General features: G+C 34.7%; 1 protein-coding gene across 10 annotated transcripts in view; it reads right to left on the bottom strand.

Annotated features, from left to right (window-relative positions):
* The window catches only part of Ccdc152 (coiled-coil domain containing 152), a 48,905-nt gene that overhangs the window by 14,552 nt on the left and 12,586 nt on the right, over positions 1 to 21,767 (bottom strand). For 9 of the 10 annotated variants that reach the window (XM_076857440.2, XM_076857441.2, XM_076857439.2 and 6 more), the window contains 3 exons: positions 19,705 to 19,773; positions 16,113 to 16,177; positions 12,186 to 12,288 (listed from right to left, as the gene is read on the bottom strand). In XM_076857440.2, coding sequence (XP_076713555.1) covers positions 12,186 to 12,288; positions 16,113 to 16,177; positions 19,705 to 19,773 — 237 coding nt within the window. The remainder of the gene's footprint in view (positions 1 to 12,185; positions 12,289 to 16,112; positions 16,178 to 19,704; positions 19,774 to 21,767) is intronic. The other variant, XM_076857444.2, reaches the window with a different exon arrangement.

The raw sequence follows: 21,767 nt of genomic DNA, 5'->3' as shown, positions 1-21,767 counted from the left end.
CAGGTCTGCCTACCTTGCAGGCGCAGGCGGCGGCTCTGCTCTGCCCTTACTCCAATTGGGGTGACGTGTCTACTATGCCAGCAGGTTGCTGGGCCTGTTCCGGATGCGGGAGGCGGCTCTGCTCTGCCCCTACTCCAATTGGGGTGACGTGATTACCATGCCGGCGGGTCGCTGGGCCTTTCCCAAGCGCAGGCGGTGGCTCTGCTCTGCCCCTACTCCAATTGGGGTGACGTGACTACCACGCCGGTGGGCCGCTGGGCCTGCTCCGGGCGCAGGCGGCGGCTCTGCTCTGCCCCTATTCCAATTGGGGTGACGTGTCTACCATGCTGGCAGGCTGCTGGGCCTGTTCCGCCGGTCGGTTGCAGGTCTGCCTACCTTGCGGGTGCGGGTGGCGGCTCTGCTCTGCCCCTAGTCCAACTGGGGTGATGTGACTACCATGCCGGCGGGTCGCTGGGCCTATTCTGGGTGCAGGCGGCGGCTCTGCTCTGCCCCTACTCCAATTGGGGTGACGTGACTACCATGCCAGCGGGTTGCTGGGCCTTTCCCGGGCGCAGGCGGCGGCTCTGCTCTGCCCCTATTCCAATTGGGGTGATGTGACTACCACGCCGGCAGGTCGCTGGGCCTTTCCCAAGCACGGGCGGCGGTTCTGCTCTGCCCCTACTCCAATTGGGGTGACGTGACTACCACACCGGCGGGCCGCTGGGCCTGCTCCGGGCACGGACGGCAGCTCTGCTCTGCCCCTACTCCAATTGGGGTGATGCGTCTACCATGCCGGCAGGCCGCTGGGCCTGTTCCGCTGGTCGGTTGCAGGTCTCCCTCCATGACCTTTTTATAATGGACCTTGTTTGGGTTATTTTTAAAGTCAAGTTTACTGAAGTAACTCCAGCATCCTGCATTCCTGCAGAACCAGTACCATGTGGTGGATGCCAAGGCCTGCTGTCATCTTGAGTAGTAACCAAGCTTTCAGAGACCCTGTCTGCAGCAGCTTCTAAGTTCTTTGGTAGCTAAGCATGTTGAAAAAACTTCCTAGGTCCTCTTATGCAAGAAGGGTACCCACTGGTCTCTTACCCCAAAGGCACATCCTCAGTGACCCACCTCCAGCCACACCCTTCCCACCTTCAGTCACCACTTAGTTAATCCTATCAGGGTATTAATTAACTGATTGGGTTAAGACTCTCATAACCCAATCATTTCTCTTCTAAACCTTCTTATATTGTCTCACACATGAGCTTTTGGGGGGCACCTTACATTGGAAGCATAACAGTCTCATATTCTTATATACATATGTGTCATATACATCACATATATATGTCATACACACACACACACACACACACACATACACACACACACATTTATATATATCAGCTTCTTGACTTCCCCTTCCTCAGACTATTTTTTCTTGTCATCTATCTTTCAGTTTACTAATTATATCCTTAGTTTTACTAACTGGGTACTAAATCCTTACACTGAAATTCCATTTTCAGTAATTGTGTTTGTAGTACATTTCTATATATTTCATTAGAGTTTCCATTTATCCATCAATTGATTCCTTTAAATCCAGTGATTATATTATCAGAGTTGTTATAAACTCTATGATTAGGAATGCTGTTTCTGGATCATAATTGGATCTAGACTAATATCCTTTAAAACTTTTTATAATTGACCTTGTTTGAGTTATTTTATTTTTAAAATCAAGTTTACTGAAATATAATTCATATACAGCAAAATCCATTTTTCATGTATACAGATTGATGAGTTTTAACAAGAATCTATTGTAATCTAATCCATTACAGTCAAAAAATAGAATTCTTCTATCATTTCAAAGAGTCTTTGTACCTGTCTGCAATTCATTTATTTGCCAACATACTGTAAAACATTGATCTGAATTGTTCCTTTTTTCAGAATGTCATAGAAACAGAATCACAGAGTATGTAGCTTTTTCAGTTTGTCTTCTTTCATTTATCATAATGTTTTTGAAGTGATTATACTGTTGAATGTGTCAGTATTTTGTTCTTTTTATTGATGAGTAAATTCCATTGAATGTATATGATTTTTAAAATCTATTTGCTAGTTAAAAAATTTGCTTGATTCCAATTTTGAACTACTATTAATATAGCTGCTATAAGCATCCACAAGCAGGTCTTTCTGGATGCTTGCTTTTCATTTCTCTTTCTGGATGCATGCTTTCATTTCACTTAGAAGTGGGAATGCTGGGTCATATGATATATGCTATATAACAGCCAAGAAAATGAGCCTTTTAGATCATAGAAAGCCTAATCTATCACTTGCCCCTGTTCCTGCACTTTAAAATCCATTACTGCATTTGAGCTAAAGCCATCCTTACATGGGCTGTGGCTGTAGTCACAGGATGTGAAAAGGATACTAAGGTGAGAAAATCCCTGGGAGATGTAGAATTCTTTTACAGGTGAATCTAGATCAAAAACTCTTTATTGCCTTCACCTAAACTTTCATAGAAATGTATTGTAGACATTGTTTTAAAAAATCCAATCTTCTTTTCTTCTCTCTTCTTGCACAGGAGTTAGACCTGCATTAACTACTGATAGCCTTCCCCATCTCCCTCTCCATTTCTTATCATATGTACCTTACCCCCCAAAACCTCTTAAATTTCTAATCCCATTTTGATAGTTCCTTCTTGGAGGACCTGACCTAGTACAAGAAAACAATCATGATGAAATTCTGAGATTGGCTCATATCAGTTTGTGGGCAATGAAGTAGCCAACCTTGGCAGAATGTGGAATACTGATAGTTTCCAGCGTACGATGTGTTTTTTTTTTTTTCTTTATTGCTACAGATTTAATTAGAATAACCTGGGGAAATGTTCTTGAGGTAGAGAATGCCTTGCAGGTATGAAATTCAGGGATTTGAAAGATGGATAGAAATTCCTATGCAGATAGTAATATTGTCTGGACACTGCTAAATTAAATTGACATCCTACTAAGGGATAATGAGGAACTGGGGGCCATTAACAAGAAGGTAAAGACTTAAGGAATAAGTCTAAGAGTCAGAGAGATTCTTTGGTAGCTTAAAAACATGCTCTTAGCTTTAGTAGCAGAAAAATAGACACAGTTGAACAATGGAAAATCTAATAGAAATTTTAAACTTCTACCTAGAGATGTTTCAATGTTTAGCCAAATGTTTACTGGGATGAAATTGAGACCCAGTTTTCCTGTGATTGGAAATAACTGGAATCCTGAAAATATGATGAGGACACATGGATGGATGCTTCTGAAGACCTCCCTAAACCCTCAGAATTTGAAGAGTTGGCCTACTCTTTCCTAATAAGAGTTGGAACATCTCCTGTGCCGAAAGATGCCATAGATGCTTGTCTTGGAAGCTGACTCTATATTCTCTTTTAGTTTATAGACTAATAATTAGGATTAAGGCCCAGCATAACTTCCTTGGTCTGATAAGGGAGAAAAGTGACTAACCTCAAAAAATCTGCAAGACTTAGCTAGCCTGCATTGGTAAAAGTCATGTGAGCACCCCTGGGAACAGATTTTCAAAGTGATATATCGAAGATGGAAAGTAAGACTGAGTAAATAAGAATTAATAGACTTGGGAGTACTACTTTTAAGGGATATGGGACATAATATTCTAGCAAGGGATGACAGAGAAGACCAGCTGTGGGTAAATTTGTGGGAGTGGGGCTGGGTCCCAAAGTGCCATATCTAGGATTGGTAGAATGTTTAGTATGTGTTATTCCCCATCCCAGCATATATCCTGTTCACTCAGTTGTATCCTCTATGCTCAGAGGCACTCAAGGGATACAGTGCCTTGGTTTGGACACGTGGGCATGTACCAGTGTACTGACAGAGAGCCTTGGGACCAAGGGTGCACAGATTTGACTGGTCTATACGCTTGGCAGGTGACTCCTGTGGTCATGCCCAGTCTCTGTGTACAAAGAGTAGAGGCTTCAGGAGTTAGATTCACTGCTATGGTTGACAACTTTGCCTTAGCACTTGTTGATACACAAGGAGGTTAGGAGCTCAGCCTACAGATTGATCTAACTAGTTTGGCCCATTTGGGTTGGAGCAGACAAGGAGAGTTAGAATGCAGCAGCATCCCTTACCTCCCCCATCTCCAGCCTGCCAGCCTCCAAAATTACAATCTAGGAAAGATGTGTTTCCATTTTGAATATTTGGCAAGGAGAAATTTTGGTCTTTTTTGTTTGTTTAGTTTGCTTTCTTTTTTGTTGTGCTCTGTGATATCCTATTTTTCTTCCTTATTGGTTTTTCATACTTTAATTTTATGTACTTTCTTAATTCTTCAACTGGATTTTTTCTCTTTTTTGTTTCCTTGTCTTCTCTTTTTTCCTTTCTCTTTTAATTTTTCTTTTATCTTCCCTTTCCTCTTTTAGTATATATTTTTGTATTAACTTTGCTTTTATCAATGCTTTATTTCATATTGTTTACTCTCCATTTCTTCTCTTTGATTATTGGGGTTGGAGAACTTACTTTTAAAAAGTTTTTATTATATATTGATATCTGGTTTGCTTCCAAGTTGTTACTGTTACTAGTGGTTATCTTCTCCTTTCAAAGCAGTGTTAGGGACTGAATTTAGAACTTTTAACACAATGAGTAGGTGTTTTGATGTTGAGATATACTTCTAGCCTAGAGTACATGGTAAAGAGAAAGTTGCTCACTTAAAAGAAACTCACACAATAGCAAAAGAGATATCCATCCCAACAGATGCTCAAATCTCAACACAAAAACACAAGAAAATAAGGCAATAAGATACTTCCAGAAGTTCACAACTCCCCAGTGACTGAATCCATAGATATGGAAGTGGATGAAATACTGGACAAGGAATTGAAAAAATTGATCATTAAAATGATCAATGAATTAAAAAGCATACAAATAAATAGCGGAGTAAATTAATGATGACAAATGCAGGATATGAAAGAGCATTTCAAAAAAGAGATACAGGTTCTGAAAAAATAAAGGAGACAGAAATTTTGGAAATGAAAAACTCAGTAAGTCAAATAAAAAGTAAAAGTCTCATCAACAGACTAGATGAAGCAGAAGGATATCTGGGCTTGAAGACAAAGGAGATGAACTAGAACACTCAGTAAAAAGGGGGAAAAATAAATTATGAACAGAATATACAAATTCTACAAGACAGCAGTAAAAGACCAAATTAAAGATTCATAGGTCTTTAGGAAGGAGTAGAGATATAGGCTAGTATTAGCATAAGTGCAGCCATCTTCCTTTCCACACTCTGACTTAATAAATACTGTTCTTACTCCCATGAAACACAAACTAGCCTGAGATAAAACCTACTGTTCTGGAGATATGCTGATCTCTCCCTGTTCTCTCTTTGAGAGAAAGGAGACAACTTACCGGCACATGAGATGGGAACATACTGGTTTCCCTGTTCTCTCCTTGAGAAGATAAAGGGGCATACTGGTTTTCTTGTTCTGTCTCCTGAGAGACAGGAAAACCGCCTGTTATTGTTCCCAAGAAACAAACTTGCCTTCCACAAGGTTAGGGGATGCTTGCTATGTCCATCAGGACTATACCCACCCCTAATGCATGGCCATGATTCTAGCCTATAAAAAGCAACATTCAAGGGGGAGTTGCTGCTGCCCTCTCTTTCTCTGCATAAAGCAGCCCATCAGAATTCTGACAAATAAACATGCTTCTTGATTAGTCCTGCAGAACCTTTCTTTCAGTTTAATGGTATAGAAAACCTATTCAGTGAAACAACAGCAAAAATTTCTCAGGTCTTAAGAATGAGATGGATGGATATTCAAGTACTGGAGGCATTTAGAACTCTAAATAGACATAAACATAAAATAACCTTTCCAATTACATATTGTAGTTAAAATGACAAAAGTCCAGAATAAATAAAAGAATATTAAAAGTTTCAAGAGAGAAGTGCCAAATCACTTATAAAGACAACCCCATCAGAATAAGCAGATTTTTCAGCAGAAGGTCTCAAGGCCAGGAGAGGATGAAATGATGTATTTCAAGGCCCCAAAGAAAATACCTGACAACCTAGATTATTATATACAGAAAATTATCTTTCAGAATTAAAGAAGAAATAAAGACCTTCCAAGTTAAGCATAAACTAAAGGAATTCATGACCACTAAGCCAGATATTTTAAGAAATAATCCACACAGAAGAAAGATAAACACAACTAATAGAGCACAGTAAAGAGTATATATCTCATTAGAAGAGTAGATAAGTAAATAAGAATTAGGAATAACTCAGAAATTAGAAAAATAGCAAAGTGATAGGGAAAGTACACACTTTTTCAAAAAATAATAAATCTGAATGATATGAAAGGATTCAAGAAATCATTTCATCTTTTGGTATTTGTTAGTTTTAGTAGGCCTTGAATATGATCTATTTTGGATAAATTAATTCTTAATTCTCCAATTAGAAGAAAAAGACTGGTGGACTAGATTAAAAACACAAAACCCAATTGTGCAGTACCTGCGAGAACCACACTTAACTAGCAAAGACATTCACAAACTGAATGTAAAAGGATGAAAAATGATACTCAATGCAAATTAAATAAAAACAAGGAAAAGTACCTGTATTCACATTTGACAAGGCAAACTTCAATCCAAAATTAGTAGTCAATAGAAGGTCATAACATATTAGTAAAGAAATGGTTTACCAAAAGATACAATTATTGTAAAGATATATGCACAGAACATTGTACACCTAATCATAAAACAAATGTACTGGACCTAAAGGGACAGATAGGTTCTACTATAATAATAGTGTTTGACTTTAATGCCCCACTCTGACAAGTAGATAGGTGATCCAGACTGAAACAAAAAACAAAACAAAACAAAAAAACCAACCAACCAACAACAACAACAAAGAAACACAAGAGTCAAACTACACTATAAATCAAATGGACTTAACAGACATCTACAGAATAATTCATCCAACAATGCAGAATACACATTCTTTTTAGCAGCTGTTACAACTTTCTCCAAAATAGATCATATTTTAGGCCTTAAAACAAATCTTAACAAATACCAAAAGATGAAATGATTTCTTGCATCCTGTCATATCATAATGGAATAAAATTTGAAACTAACAGCAAGAGAAACTATAGGAACTATAAAAACATGGAGACTGAAAAATAAACTTTTAAACAATCAAAATGAAATTAAATGAAAAATATGATACAGTGTTTGGGTATCTACATTAAAAAATTCATGAGGGCTGGGGTTGTGGCTCAGTGGAGGAGTGTTTGCCTCACACATGTGAGGCACCGGGTTCAATCCTCAGCACCACATAAAAATAAATAAACAAAATAAAGATATTGTGTCCATCTATAACTAAAAAAAGTTTTGTTTCGTTTTTTAAATTTAGGAGAACCCAAATAAAAAACCTAATGATGCATCTCAAAGTCTTAAAAAACAAGAAAAAGTCAAACCTAAACCAACAGAAGGAAAAAATAATAAAGATCAGAGTCAAAATCAATAAAATAGAGACTAAAAGAACATTACAAAGAATCAATGAAACAGAGTTTGTTCTTTGAAAAGATAAACAAGATTGATAAACTCTTAGTCAAACTAAACAAAAGAAAGAGAAGACCCAAATTAATAAAATTAAGATGAAAAGATATTACAACCGATACTACTGAAATCCAAAGGATCATTATGGATTATTTTAAAAAACTATATTCCAATAAACTGGAAAGCTTAGAAGAAATGGAAAAATTTATAAAAATATTCAACCTACCAGAATTGAACCAAGAGAATATAAAATTCCTAAGAGACCAATAACAATGAGATTAAAGCAGTTATAATTAGTCTCCCAACAAAGATCCAGATGAATTCACTGACGAATTTTAGCAGAACTTTCAGGAAAAATTAATATCAAAGCTCCTCAAATTATTCTATGAAACACAAAGTGAAGGAAGGCTTCCAAACTCATTCTATGAAGCAAGTATCAAAATGAAATCATAACTAGATGATAACTGAACATCAACAAAGAACATTAATGACCAATATCTTTGATAGACATAGATGCAAAAATCCTCCATAAAATACTTGCTAATTGAATTCAATGACATACTAAAAGATAACACACCATGACTGAGTTGATTTCATTTCATGAACGCAAGGATTACAAACAGGAAAAAGGAAGTCAAGTTATTCCTATTTGCAGATTTTATAGTCCTAAATTTAGAAAACCCTAAAAATCTTGACCAGAGACTTTTAGATCTGATAAAAAAATTCAGCAAAGTGGCAGATACAAAATGCACAAAAATCAATAGATTTTCTGTACATCAATAACAAATACTGAGAAAGAAATCAGAGAAACAGTTCCACTCACAATAGGTCAAAATAATACTCAGGAATAAACCTAGCCAAGAAGGTGAAAGATATCTATAATGAAAATTACAGAGCACTGTAAAAAGAAATTGAAGAAGACACCAGAAGATGAAGCAATCCCTCATCTTCATGGATTAGAAAAGTGAATACTGTTAATATGTGTATAATATTGAAAGACAACTATAGATTAAATGCAATCCCCATCAAAATGCCAATTCTATTCTTCACAGAACGTGAAAACAAAACTGTAAAAATTCTTATGGAAGAATAAAAGACTCAGAGTAGCTAAAGCCATCCTGAGAAACAACAGCAATGCTGGAAGAATCACAATACCAGATATCAATATATTACAAAGCCATTATAACAAAAACAGTATGGTATTGGCTTAAAAACAAACATGTAGATCAATGGAATAGAACAGAGGATGTAGAATTGAACTCACACAGCTACAGTCTTCTAGTTCTTGACAAAAGTGCCAAAAACATACATTGGAGAAGACAACTTTTTTAACAAATGGTACTGGGTAAACTGGATCTTCATAGTAGAAGATTGAGACTAGATCCCTAACTTTCACTCTGTACAAAAACTAATTCAAAACAGATCAAAGATTTGAGTATAAGACTTGAAACTTTGAAAATACTAGAAGAAAAAATGGGGAAACTCTCCAAGATGCAGGCACAGTCAACAATGTCCTGAATAGGACTTCAAATAGCTCAGAAAATAATAGCAAGAATTGACAAATGGAATTGCATCAATTAAAAAGCTTTTTGCACAATAAAGGAAACAATAGAGTGAAGAGACAGGTTACATAATGGAAGAAGAATCTTACTTAATCTTCTGACAGAGGACTAATATCCAGAGTATATAAAGGTCTCAAAAAAGTTAATACCAAAAAAGAAAAAAAAAAAGCAAATAACCCAATCAACAGACAGGTAAATGAATTGAGCAGACACTTCTCAAAAGAAGAAGTAAAAATGGCCAGTAATTTTATAAAAAAATATTTTATAAAAATGTTCAGCATCTTTAGACATTAGGGAAATGCAAATCAAAAGTACACTGAGAGTCCATCTCACCTGGCTCAGAATTACTATCTTCAAGAATACAAACAAACAAACAAAAACAAAACAATAAATGCTTCCAAGAATGTGGGGGAAATCCCTCATATACTGTTGGTGGGAATATAAATTAGTAAAGCTGTTATACAAATCGTATGGAGCTTCCTCAAAAAGCTAAAAATAGAAGTTCTGCATGATCTGGATATACTACTATTCAGTGTATACCTGAAGGAATTAAAGTCCGAAAAACTATAGAATTACCTGCATACCTGTGTTTACTGTGGTACAGTTCACAAATAGCCAAGTTATGAGATTAGTCTAGGTGCTGGTTAACTGATGAATAGATTTTAAAAATGTGGCACATATGCACACAATGAAGTATTATTCAGTTATAATGAAGAATAAGTCATGTCAATTTCAGTAAAATGGATGGAACTAGATATAAACATGCTAAGTGAAATAAGTCAAACTCAGGAAGACAAACATTGAAAGTTTTCTCTCATATGTGTAATCCGGGATGGAGTGGGGATGATGACATTGAAGTAGAAAGGAGACTATTTAAAAAAAGGAAAGGAACAGGGGGCAGGAAAGAGGTGGGTAAAGAGGAGACAATAAAGGCATGGAAATGATTAAAATGTGCTATATGCCATAATAAAACTATTATTCCAAATAACTAATGTGCACTAATAAAAAATGAAAGTTGCCATGCTGGAATGGATATACCAGGTGAAGCCAGAACTAACCAAAGGATTATGTTCTTTAGGAGGATCCAGAAGATAACTATTAACCAAAGCTACCAGAAATGTGTTGGTGAGAAGCAAATTAGCATCATTAAAAGTTCAATATTTATTTTCTCTGTAAGCTAGGCTTGACAGTAGAAGGGATGGTCATACAAGGAAGCCATTATAACACATAATTCAGCTAATTCTCACTGACTTCTTTTGTGTAACTAATAAATTCCACTATTTGACTAGAAAGCACCTAGAACAGTGGTGGAAAATATTGAGCTCTATACAAATTTTGCCATTATAATTATATTACTATTTTTTTGAATTAAAATAAGTAATTGGATTTTAATAAAATTTCAGTAGCAAAAAAAAAAAAAAAGATCATTAGTTTCCATGGTGTCTTTTCCCATTACAAAGTAATAGAAGCCAGATTTTAACCATGAAAAGCCAGGAAGCCACAATTACCACAATGACTAGGAGGGTCAGAGAGCAACCAAAAAGACTTGATCATGGAGAGTTGTAGAGATAGTTAATAGATGGGCAGCCAAATATGTTTAATATTGTGCATAATCCTTTAGTGTTCTTTTTGTTTCCTTCCAAAAAATTATGCTTAATTCAAAGGCATAATTTACAAAGATATTCTCATGCTTTCTTCTATCAGTTTCATGGTATTGATTTTATATTCATTTCAAGTTAATTTTTGTATACAATGTGCATAAAAATATGCCCATTAAGGAAGATTTTTTAATAGCCATGTTAAACCAATTAACCCTCAACATAAGTGTATAAGACTTGCAAAACACTGAAGAAAATTTCATTAGTAAAATTATATTCAATATGTTGAATTTATAAATACATTATTACTTATATATTTATACTAACTATATAAGATCACTCACATTAGATAATGTAAGTGCAAACACTATGAATGAAATTTTTAAATATTATATCACTTAAATGTATAGAATGGTAGGAAGCTTAAATTAAAATGCACCAAGACCGTATTCATTCAAGAATAGTGACTATTACTGAAAAAAAATACATGCACCTTAAATTAAAATGCACCAAGACCGTATTCATTCAAGAATAGTGACTATTACTGAAAAAAAATACATGCACCTATTTTTTGGTACTTTAGAATTCACTAAATTAAAAATAAACTTACCTGTAAGCACCAAAAAACCAAATAATCCAATCAATAAATGGGCCAAGGACCTGAACGTCACTTCTCAGAAGAGGATATACAATCAATCAACAAATATAAGAAAAAATGCAATCAGAGAAATGCAAATTAAAACTACTCTAAGATATACCACCTCACTCCAGAAAGAGTGGCAGCCATTATGTAGACAAATAACAACAAGTGCTGGCGAGGATGGGGTGGGGGGGAAGGTACACTCATACACTGCTGGTGGGACTGCAAATTGGTGCAGCCAATTTGGAAAGCAGTATGGAGATACCTTGGAAAACTGGAAATGGAACCTCCATTTGACCTAGCTATTCCTCTTCTCGGACTATACCCAAAGGACCTAAAACCAGCATATTACAGGGACACAGCCACATCAATGTTTATCGCAGCACAATTCACAATAGCTAAACTATGGAGCCAACCTAGATGTCCTTCAATGGATGAATGGATAAAAAATGTGGCATTTATACACAATGGAATATTACTCATCAATAAAAAAGAATAAGATCATGGCATTTGCAGGGAAATGGATGGCATTAGAGAAGATTATGTTAAGTGAAGTTAGCCAATCCCCAAAAAACAAATGCCGAATGTCTTCTCTGATATAAGGGGGGTGACTCAAAATGGGGTTGGGAGGGAGAGCAAGGGAGGAAGATTACCTCTAGATAGGGAATAGGGGTGGGAAGGAAAGGGAGGGAGAAGGGGAATAGCATGGATGGTGAAAGGAGATCCTCATCATTATACAAAATACATGTATGAAGATGTGAATTTGGTGTCAACATACCTCATATATAATCAGAGATATGATAAATTATTGTATAATGGTATATTAAGAATTGTAATGCAAAAATAAATAAATAAACAAGTAAATAAAAAATAAACTTACCTTTTTTCTGCATATCCTGATAAAGTTTGCTTATTTCTATCTTATGTTCCTCCCCTTTGATTTTCATTTCATTCACAAGTTTAGCAATATTATTCTTATATTCCTAGAGATTAAAATATTTATTCATTTTTCAATCTAAATATGTATGCATAACTTTTGATTAACTGGAAAACAGCAACTTTTAGTTCATATTTATTTTGATATGTAGTCATATCCAGAATGGAAAAATATTGTCCATTGTTTAAATAATTAGCTGTGAGACAGACCAATTTCTTCATGTGTATGCATTTTAATTTTTTAATTGACAAAAATGATATACAGTGTATGACCAGTTGTTTCCACATATATACTCATGGTGAAATGACAAAATCAAGCTAATATATATATATATATATATATATATATATATATATATATATATATACACACACACACACACACACACACACACACACACATATATATAAACCTCATATTTTTTGTGGCAAGAACATTTGAAATCTACTCTCTTGTATATAATACATTGTTACTAACTACAATCACCATGCTGTACAATATATCTATTGAACCAAAATCTTGTATCCTTTGACCAGAAGCTACCCAGTCATAGCTTACTCTTTAGCATTCCTCCCCCAACACTCAAAGCTCCTGTTAACCACCACTGTACTCTCTGCTTCCATAAGTTCTACAATAAAGATCAGTATCTGACCCAAGAAGATGAAGATCATTCAGAAACAATGTCTTATCTTTGCTTCCTGAATATACCTGATCCATGTTTAGCATATCATGTATGCTCAAAATAACTGACTTAACTGTATGATTAAATGGCACTACAATATTAAATAAAATATATGTCCACTATAATCCAGAGCTAAACTTTAGAATTAACAGAAGGTACTGTCTAATAGATTGTAAGTTTACTCTAATATAGGGTCTGGACTGAACTTCTATTTCTGAAAATTATATAAACATTTCTAATTTCCAGAAAAGATTAAATATAACCCATGATAAGCATTAACTTTGTGAGAAAGTATCCAGAGAAAGATGGATTTGAGATTTGAAAATTCCCCAATGGCTATGGAGATTGGCTTCTTAGGTCACAGAAAAATAGGAATAATTTATTATTATAACAAGGAGTAGAGCAAAGAGTACATTTTGGGAGAAAATTCCCCAAAATGAGTTTAACAATTTTCCAGGTGTATTGTCCTATATAAAGAAACAAGGGCCCGGTGTGGTGGCACACACCTGTAATCCCAGCAGCTTGGGAGGCTGAGACCAATAGGATAGCGGGTTCAAAGCCAGTCTCAGAAACAGTGAGGTGCTAAGCAACTCAGTGAGACCCTGTCTCTAAATAAAATACAAAATAGGGCTGGGGATGTGGTTGAGTCTCCCTGAGTTCAATTCCCAGTACAAGGGGGTGGGGGAAGAAACAAGGGACAGGCCTAAGATGTAGGCAAGAAAAAAGGAAAGCAAAAAATAACAAAAATTAAGTAGGATAGTTGAAAAAAAGACAATAGAGGCAAAAAGTCAAGAAAAGTCTCTAAACATCATAAAATCGGACACTGGGACTCACCGTTGTATTCCCAACTCCTTGCATGAATCTATCTATCTTTTTTTTTTTTTTTGGGTGGTGCTTGAGATTGAAACCAGGGCCTTGTGCATGCAAGGCAAGCACTCTACCAACTGAGCTATATCCCCAGCCCATCTATCTATATCTTGATATTTATTTGCTGAATAAAGGCAAATCCCAGTAAGCATTATGTAGGACAGATCTCTTAACTAGACCCAGCTTTTCAGAGTCCATCAATTTTCTGAAATTTCATGCCAAATTTCTGTGTGTGTGTGTGCGCGCACACACACACACACACACACACACATGAACACAAAGCACGTTTGCCTTTGAGCATTTTCCCCAGAAAGGATTCATAGCTATTAATAGACATTCAATGGTATTGAGAAAGTAAAACTAAACAACAACATCATCACAAAAAGGTGTACTAAATTGTGTGTCTGTAATTAAAAATAGACATACATTCTTCTATATTACTTTCATTTAAGAGTCATAGTGTAGATTGCTATTTGTGTTACTTAACCTACCATGCAAATTACAGAAATGGCCAAACCTACTCAACTTCTTGGCTCTGATTAAAGCTGGGCAGGTGAATATAGGGATGAATCTCACAAAATACCACTTTCATATACATATATCTAGATTTCTAGATGAGCAACTAGAAAAGCTAGAGTGGATTTTATAAACTACACTGATTGCACTACGTCATTTCTGCCCTGAAAAACCACAAAAGAAAATTCTGTGTTCCTTTCCATTCCCACTGACTTTGCCATCTGAATACACTGCCACTAAAGTGAAATGCATCCATTAATTTGGTAAGACAGTTTTTCACTCCATCTTTCAGGCAAAAAGAAAGCCACATTTCTGGGATAATCTGGGCTATATTTTAGTAGCTTCTTCTCCTTCATTTTAGCTTGTCTCATTCCTTCTTTTTTTTTTAAAGCACCAATAAATTATAATTTATTGACTTTTTTTTCTCATTTGTTTCTGGGAACTTTACATCCCCCCAAATAATCTCTAGTTGCTTTCTTGTTTTAAGGATTTTCTGTATGTAAATTACAAAAATCTTCCCAATCTCACAAATATTGCCATGAAGTACCCCCAGAGTGTGTTTCTAGGGAATGGTTATCTCTGAGTTATTAATGTGCCCCTGAAGGTTTTGTACTAGTGAATCCTCAAGGGATGGAGGCCATTTTATTTATTTATTTATTTTTTTAGCTTGCTTTGGACAGCAGATAATTAAGAAATCCAAAATCTTGTGTTGTGGTGTATTCTCATTAGTTTCCAGCTCTCTGCAAAAATTCCTGTAGTATTCAAGATAAAGCATTTTTCTAGAGCTTAAAGTTTTATTAGGAAAAGGAGGCAAGATCCTCTCCCCTTTTCTTCCTGCTATAATTACAGTCTGACTTCCCTGTCTATTTTGAGCTCTAGAGTCAAGATATGAAAGGGATCAAGCAAAAATAAAAGAAGGAGGGGAAAAGGGAGGCAGGAGAAACATTAGACAGCCCAGAGATACTTAAACTATCTCAAAGTTGGTGATGAAAAGCTAAATTTTCCAAGAGCATAGTGAGAATGCTTTTTATTTACTGGTTTTACTCAGAAGTCTTGAGCAGTTTCTAGAGCTAGCTTGGTTTCTTCTTCTCACATGAGACTGAGTTTAGAGACGATATTTCAAACTGAACCCTGCTTCAGATCCAACTTGAATTTTAAAGATCTAAAATCCGCCAGAATTTAATATATTTGCTCTTGGAGATGAGAAAGTTAACATAATAAATTTCCCCGAAGGAAGAAGAATAACAACTGACATATATTAAACACTTTTTATGTTTTTTAAGTACTATATTACATGTTCTGCAATTGCCATCACTAGATTGTTCCTGTAGGAGAGAAGGAAATATAGCAGAGGGTATGGTAGCCCTTGGGAGAGAATTACTTTGTAATTCACATAAAATGCAGCCCTTATTTGAATGTTGTAATGATTACCCAAGGAGAACAGACTTACTTACTTTATAATGGAAAACTTTAAAATGTTAATAGAGTATATTCTAAAGATTCCATTAACAAAAGTGAAAAATGTATAGCAAATAACAGGCTCTTTTGGGTACAAATAAAAAGTAATATGAATGCTATATTAGTATATTCTACTTTATAAAAAGACTAGAATTCTCAAAACACATTATTTTTAAAAGAAGTTTTCATTTATTAAAGATTTTGGCAAGTAAAATACGTATACCTATGTCATATACACATATGCACAAATTTTTGGCTGGTTTATTAATAAAGTAATCTCTTTTTCTAATTTAAATAAACAAATGCTCCATAAGGACTTGATTTAATGCAATTATATATAAACTCACCAGTTCATGAGATTTTAACTTCTCTTTTATAAGGTCAGCATTTCTTTTTAATTGTTCATTCTCACCTGTATAAAAATAAATAATATCCTAATACATAGCAATTTTTAATTAATATGCAAATATGCTTAATATTTTAGTTTCCATTCACATATGTATTCAACAAATATGTATCTAGCACTGTACTAGATACTAGGAATATAGAAGAGTGTCTTGCTCTTCACAGAGCTTACACACTAATGGTGAGAGAGATGTAGAAATAGTTACCACATACTATGACTACTGTTCTCACAATAGCATTGAGTCTCAAATACTGTGAGGACCTGTGGAAGAAAGACTTATATCAATCAGCTTGAAGTAAGGAAAGGTTTTGGAGAAAACGAACCACCTAAGATGAGATTTAAGTGGTAAGGCTTATTTCCTGCTATGGAAGGGCATTCTAGACATAGAACACTGAGCAGGAGACAATGGACTTGAGAGAGAGCCCAGCATGCTTAGAAAAACACAATTGAAGTACAGGATTGTTTAAGTACAAAGTGTGAGAAGAAGGTGCTATATAGGTCAGGAAATATCGATGAGATGGACATAACTCTATGAATGCCTTTTGGTGTATTATCATAGAATTCATTATAGAATTTTGAACATTGAAGAATTGAAATAATTATAGTTGCATGCTAAAAAAATTATCTGGCAATGTAGATAATATATGGGAAACCTAAATTAGGTTAGGGGTTAGTACAGAAAAATAGGGGCAATGAGAAGGACTATTTAGATGGTAGAATTACTAGGGAATTCAGTGACTTTGGATAGGGTAGACAAAGAGAAAGGGAGAATTTTTACCTTTTAGGCTTCTGATTTGGATAACTGAAAATAATACCTAATAACTAATGACTTTCTGGACAGATTAAAACACTCTAGCTAATTCTGATCACTACGCATTCAGATAATTTAAAATTCAAATTTCCTATTTGATTGAAAATTTTTATGACCCTTATCACTGCCTAGAAGGACTCATGGAAGTGATAAAGGAGTCTTAGTTTGCCTTTTAATTGCTTTTTCTATCTTTTTTTCTGGGTCTATCTCTTGAGATTTAGAAGCAAGAAAGAGAGAGATGTGAAAAATTATCTAATTAACTTTATACCTGTTAGAGTGGCTATTACCAGAAAGATGAAAGATAGCAAACAAGTGTTGGCAGGAATGTGAAGAAAAGGGAATTTTACATAGAGATGGTAAATTGGTACAGCCGTTATGAAAAACAGTATGGTGGTTCCTAAAAATATTAAAAATAGTACTACCATATGATATAGCAATCTTTCTTCTGGGTATATATTAAAATAAAATGAAGTAAGTACACCAAAGAGATATTTACACTTTCATATTTATTTCAGTATTATTCACAACAGCCACAAATAAAAATAACATAAATGTCTGACAATAAATGAATGGACTTTTAAAATGTGATATTTAATAGGATATTATTTAAACTTAAAAAAGAAATAAATCAGGTGTTGGAGATGTAGCTTAGTGGTAAAGTTTGGTTTATCAGCATGGGAGCCCTGGGTTGATCCCCAGTACCACAAATCAAAAATAAAAAATAACTTGACATAATATTATATGTCAAATCTTCAAGTTGTATACTTTAAATATATACAATTTTAATTGTCAACTTTATCCCAATAAAATTAGGAAAAACCCCTGTATCACTATATCTTTGAAAAGATGGTATGCTTGACTAGTGATCAGTATTTGATATCTTTTTAAAAAAGAAACAACATTTAGCTAGGTGCGGAAGTGCACGACTATACCTCAGTGACTCAGGAGGCAAGGCAAGAGGATCATAAGTTAAAGACAGCCTCAGCAATTTTATGAGGTCCTAAGCAACTTAGCAAGACCCTGACTCCAAGTAAAACATAAAAAGGGCTGGGGATATTGCCCAGTGGTTAAGTGCTCCTGGTAACCAAAACAATAACACTCCAAAATCAAACCAAAACAAAAACACCATCAACAAGACCCCCCCAAAAGCAAACCAACCAAACAAAACAAAGAAACATTTAATATATTCAAAATTGATTTCACAGAACTTCAAACAAATCAAGTTAAATAGAATAAAATCCTGAGAAAAGTTAAATGCCATTTGATTCCTAGAATAAGAGGCTGGAAAAGGTTATAAATTTTCACATTTATTTAACATAGCTGGGTGTCATATTTCTGTCATGAAGAAAAGTTGTTCAGAGTCTTCAGCATTAAGATAATGGCATTAACTGTCCCATTTTAAAGGAAAAAAATGCAGGGAGAGTAAGAACTAATAGTATTTCTTAAATAAATTTAAAATAAATTTAAAAATTACATGGACAAAAAAGAAATAACATGACAAAGTAAAAATGACATATAAGATCAATATTTTACCATATTTACATATATAAGTACTTCCTTTGAGGATAAAAACTGAGGTCTATGATAAGAAATGCTTATTTGACCTGATTTTATGTTGGAAGGTGCCTTTAAGGAATTTAGTTTAATATCTGATATAGTAAAGGAAAATCTGTCATTGCATAGTGGAAACAGAACTATATAAACACTTGGTCACTCTGTTTTGTGAATGTTAGGCCTATTGGGTTAACGTAACTATTAAGTATAGAATAAACTGTTTTGGTTTCACCTGCACTAATATAGTCTTAGTCTTATGACAAAATATTAAATGGCAAGCTATCACAGTAGTTTGAATAGACCATTCATGGTTAAACTAATAAATATTCACCCTTCAAAACTGGTTATTAAAAAACAAGAGTGGCACTGAGAGGAAATAATTGGCCTTCTGTATCTATAGGCTCCCCATAGATTCAACCATATTCAGACCAAAAGTGTTAAAAACCAAAATTGTGTCTGTACTGAATATGCATAGATATTTCTTATCATTATTCCCAAAATAATGCAGTATAACTATATAACACTTTACACTTTGTTAGGTATTACAATCTAGAGATGATTTAAAGTACTGGGGATAAAAATAGGTCGTATGCAATACTATGCTATTTCTATATAAAGGACCAGAGCATTCACATACTTTTGGTATCTACAAGGATCCTGAAATCATTCATCAATGGATATGGAGGGACAACTGTGTACTTACAAACATTTGAAAGTAATAAAAGAACTCATGTGATCAATTAAACATTTCTGGATGTCTTTGTCAGAATATGACTGAATTGTTCTGTTTAGCATAGCATTTCTTTTCTTTTTTTAAAAAAAACTATTTTCCCTAGTTGTAGTTGGATACAATACCTTTATTTTATTCATTTTTTTTTTTATGTGGTGCTGAGGATTGAACCCAGCGCCTTGCACGTGCTAGGTCAGTGCTCTACTGCTGAGCCACAACCCCAGCTCCAGTATAGCATTTCTTATTTCATAATCATTTAGGAAAGTATTTTTAAGTAGTAAAAAGTCTTGCTTTTAGTTGATGAATTGAATAACAACAAAAGGCACTTGTCAACAATGTAAAAAACTCTAATTTTAAAAAGGCTCAAACAAATCATAAATAAATTTAAAAATAAATTTAAAAATAAATTTAAAAATAAGATTTCCTCCCCTAACTTACCTTTCAAATTGTGTTGATATTCAAGGGTCTGTTGTAGCCCTTTTATCATATTATGAAGAGTAGTACATTCTAAAACATAAAAGGTAAATTTGAAAATCCTTTGCTTTCATTTTGGAATTATTCTCTTTATTGAAATAATTAAAACAAAATAACATTTAATTGAAAATTATGAAATCTTAAAAAAACAATCAGGCCTCTCAAAGTAAATTACATATAATACTTTCTAATATCCCTTTGAGTTAAGTGAATCCCAAGATTCAGTAATGTGTTTTCTGAGGCATAATATATTAGAGATCCTCTTATAAGCATTAGCAATATCTATCCTGAAAGTAAGTACATATCCTCCCCAAAAGAGAGCCAAATTATATTGTTCACAGGTAAAGAGCTAGTGAGAAGGTTCGAGATGTGGCTCATTTCTTACTCACTGTCTTCCAACCTGTCCTCTTAATACTCATGCCCAGGTCTCAGGGCAAGACACAGCAACATAAAAGGATTAAAGACTCAATGATAGTGCTAACAAGGCATTGGAAACTTTGATGCCAATGGTTTCTGACATAATGGAAGACGGACCCTTCATTGCAAAAGTTAGAGCCCTGACGTGTGTATCCAAACCTTGATCATACTCTTGGTTTCCACCAGCAACAGCTACACCTTTGATGTGGAGGAACAGTGGTAGAAATTTCTGTGACTTTAGCATTCCACTTAGTTATAAGCTCCATGATAACAGGAACTATTTTTTGTTTTTCTTACCATTTCCCCATGGAATTTAGAATAGTTGTGGCCCATGTATGCAATCCACAAGTATTTTTTAGGTGATAGATGGATAGATCAGTAAGCTGAAACAGGACAGGGATAAGTGAAAATGCTCTGGCCAGAAAATAGTATCCATTTTTATTGTCTAAATATAAGAAGGGAAAATACAAATTTTTCACTTTCCAATTAAGAGTTTCTACATTCAGGATCCATGTACTTTCTTTAACTGTGCTGTCAGAAATGAAAGTATTTTGCAAAGTTAAAAGCTTTATTCAGATATTAGGTTCTGCTCTTGTAGCTTTTCACTGCATATGGTCTTCCCTGTTGTACTTATCACCCATTCAGACAAAATTGTCACCATCCTCCATTTTCTCTACTTTGCGATTTCCCTGTAATAGAATGATGATTAAATTACATTTGATAGACATTAGCTGAGAACCTACTTCACATGTTACTATGCTAGCTACTATAATTACAAAATAAGTGATACTTTTTGCCATTACTAGTCCTTGTGTCTTTTACTATAATGAATTCAGCAATTCATAAAACATGGTAGCTAAATTTACTTCCATAAGCAGTAAATTGAAAACCAAGCCCTGTAACTGAAAGTATACTGGATTTTCTTAAAATAAAATGTGTTTTCAAAATTTGAACACAAGGTGGCTCTCTTACCACATTGTTTTCTACAATGGAAACTGGCTGGAAGAGGAATTATTCATAAGGTAAAATAACACTCAACACTCGGTAACTTGGAATATGGTGTTTTAGTGAGTTTGGGTTTTTTTTTTTTTTTTGCCACTGTGACAAAAAGACCTGACAAGAACAATTGGAGGAGGAAAAGTTTATCTGCGGCATAGAGTTTCAGTCTACAGAAGGCTAACTCCATTGCTCTGGACCTGAGATATGGCAGAACATCATAGTAGAAAAGCACTACCTAGGAAAGCAGCTTGGAATATAGCAGTAGGAAGCAGAGAGAGACTAAGTTAGACTCAACAAAGACAAAAGATATACCCCAAAGGCATGTCCCCAGTGACCCACCTCCTCCAGTTACACCCTAACTGCTTATAGTTATCACCTAGTTAATCCATTCAAGTGGATTAATGTATTGATTAGGTTAAGGCTCTAAAATCCTAATCATTTCACCTCTGAGTTGTCTAGTATTGTCTCACAATGATCTTCTGGGGAACACCTCATATCTGAACCACAACAAATGGCTTTTAATTTTCTTTGCAAACCTTAACCCACATTGTCTTTTGTGTTAGCCTTTATTTTGTAATTTAAAAATTAGTGTACTATTAAATTTTGCTAAA

The sequence above is a fragment of the Callospermophilus lateralis genome, chromosome 5 (assembly GCF_048772815.1).
Source record: "Callospermophilus lateralis isolate mCalLat2 chromosome 5, mCalLat2.hap1, whole genome shotgun sequence".
Classification (NCBI taxonomy): domain Eukaryota; kingdom Metazoa; phylum Chordata; class Mammalia; order Rodentia; family Sciuridae; genus Callospermophilus; species Callospermophilus lateralis.
This window is presented reverse-complemented; position numbering and strand designations above follow the sequence as displayed.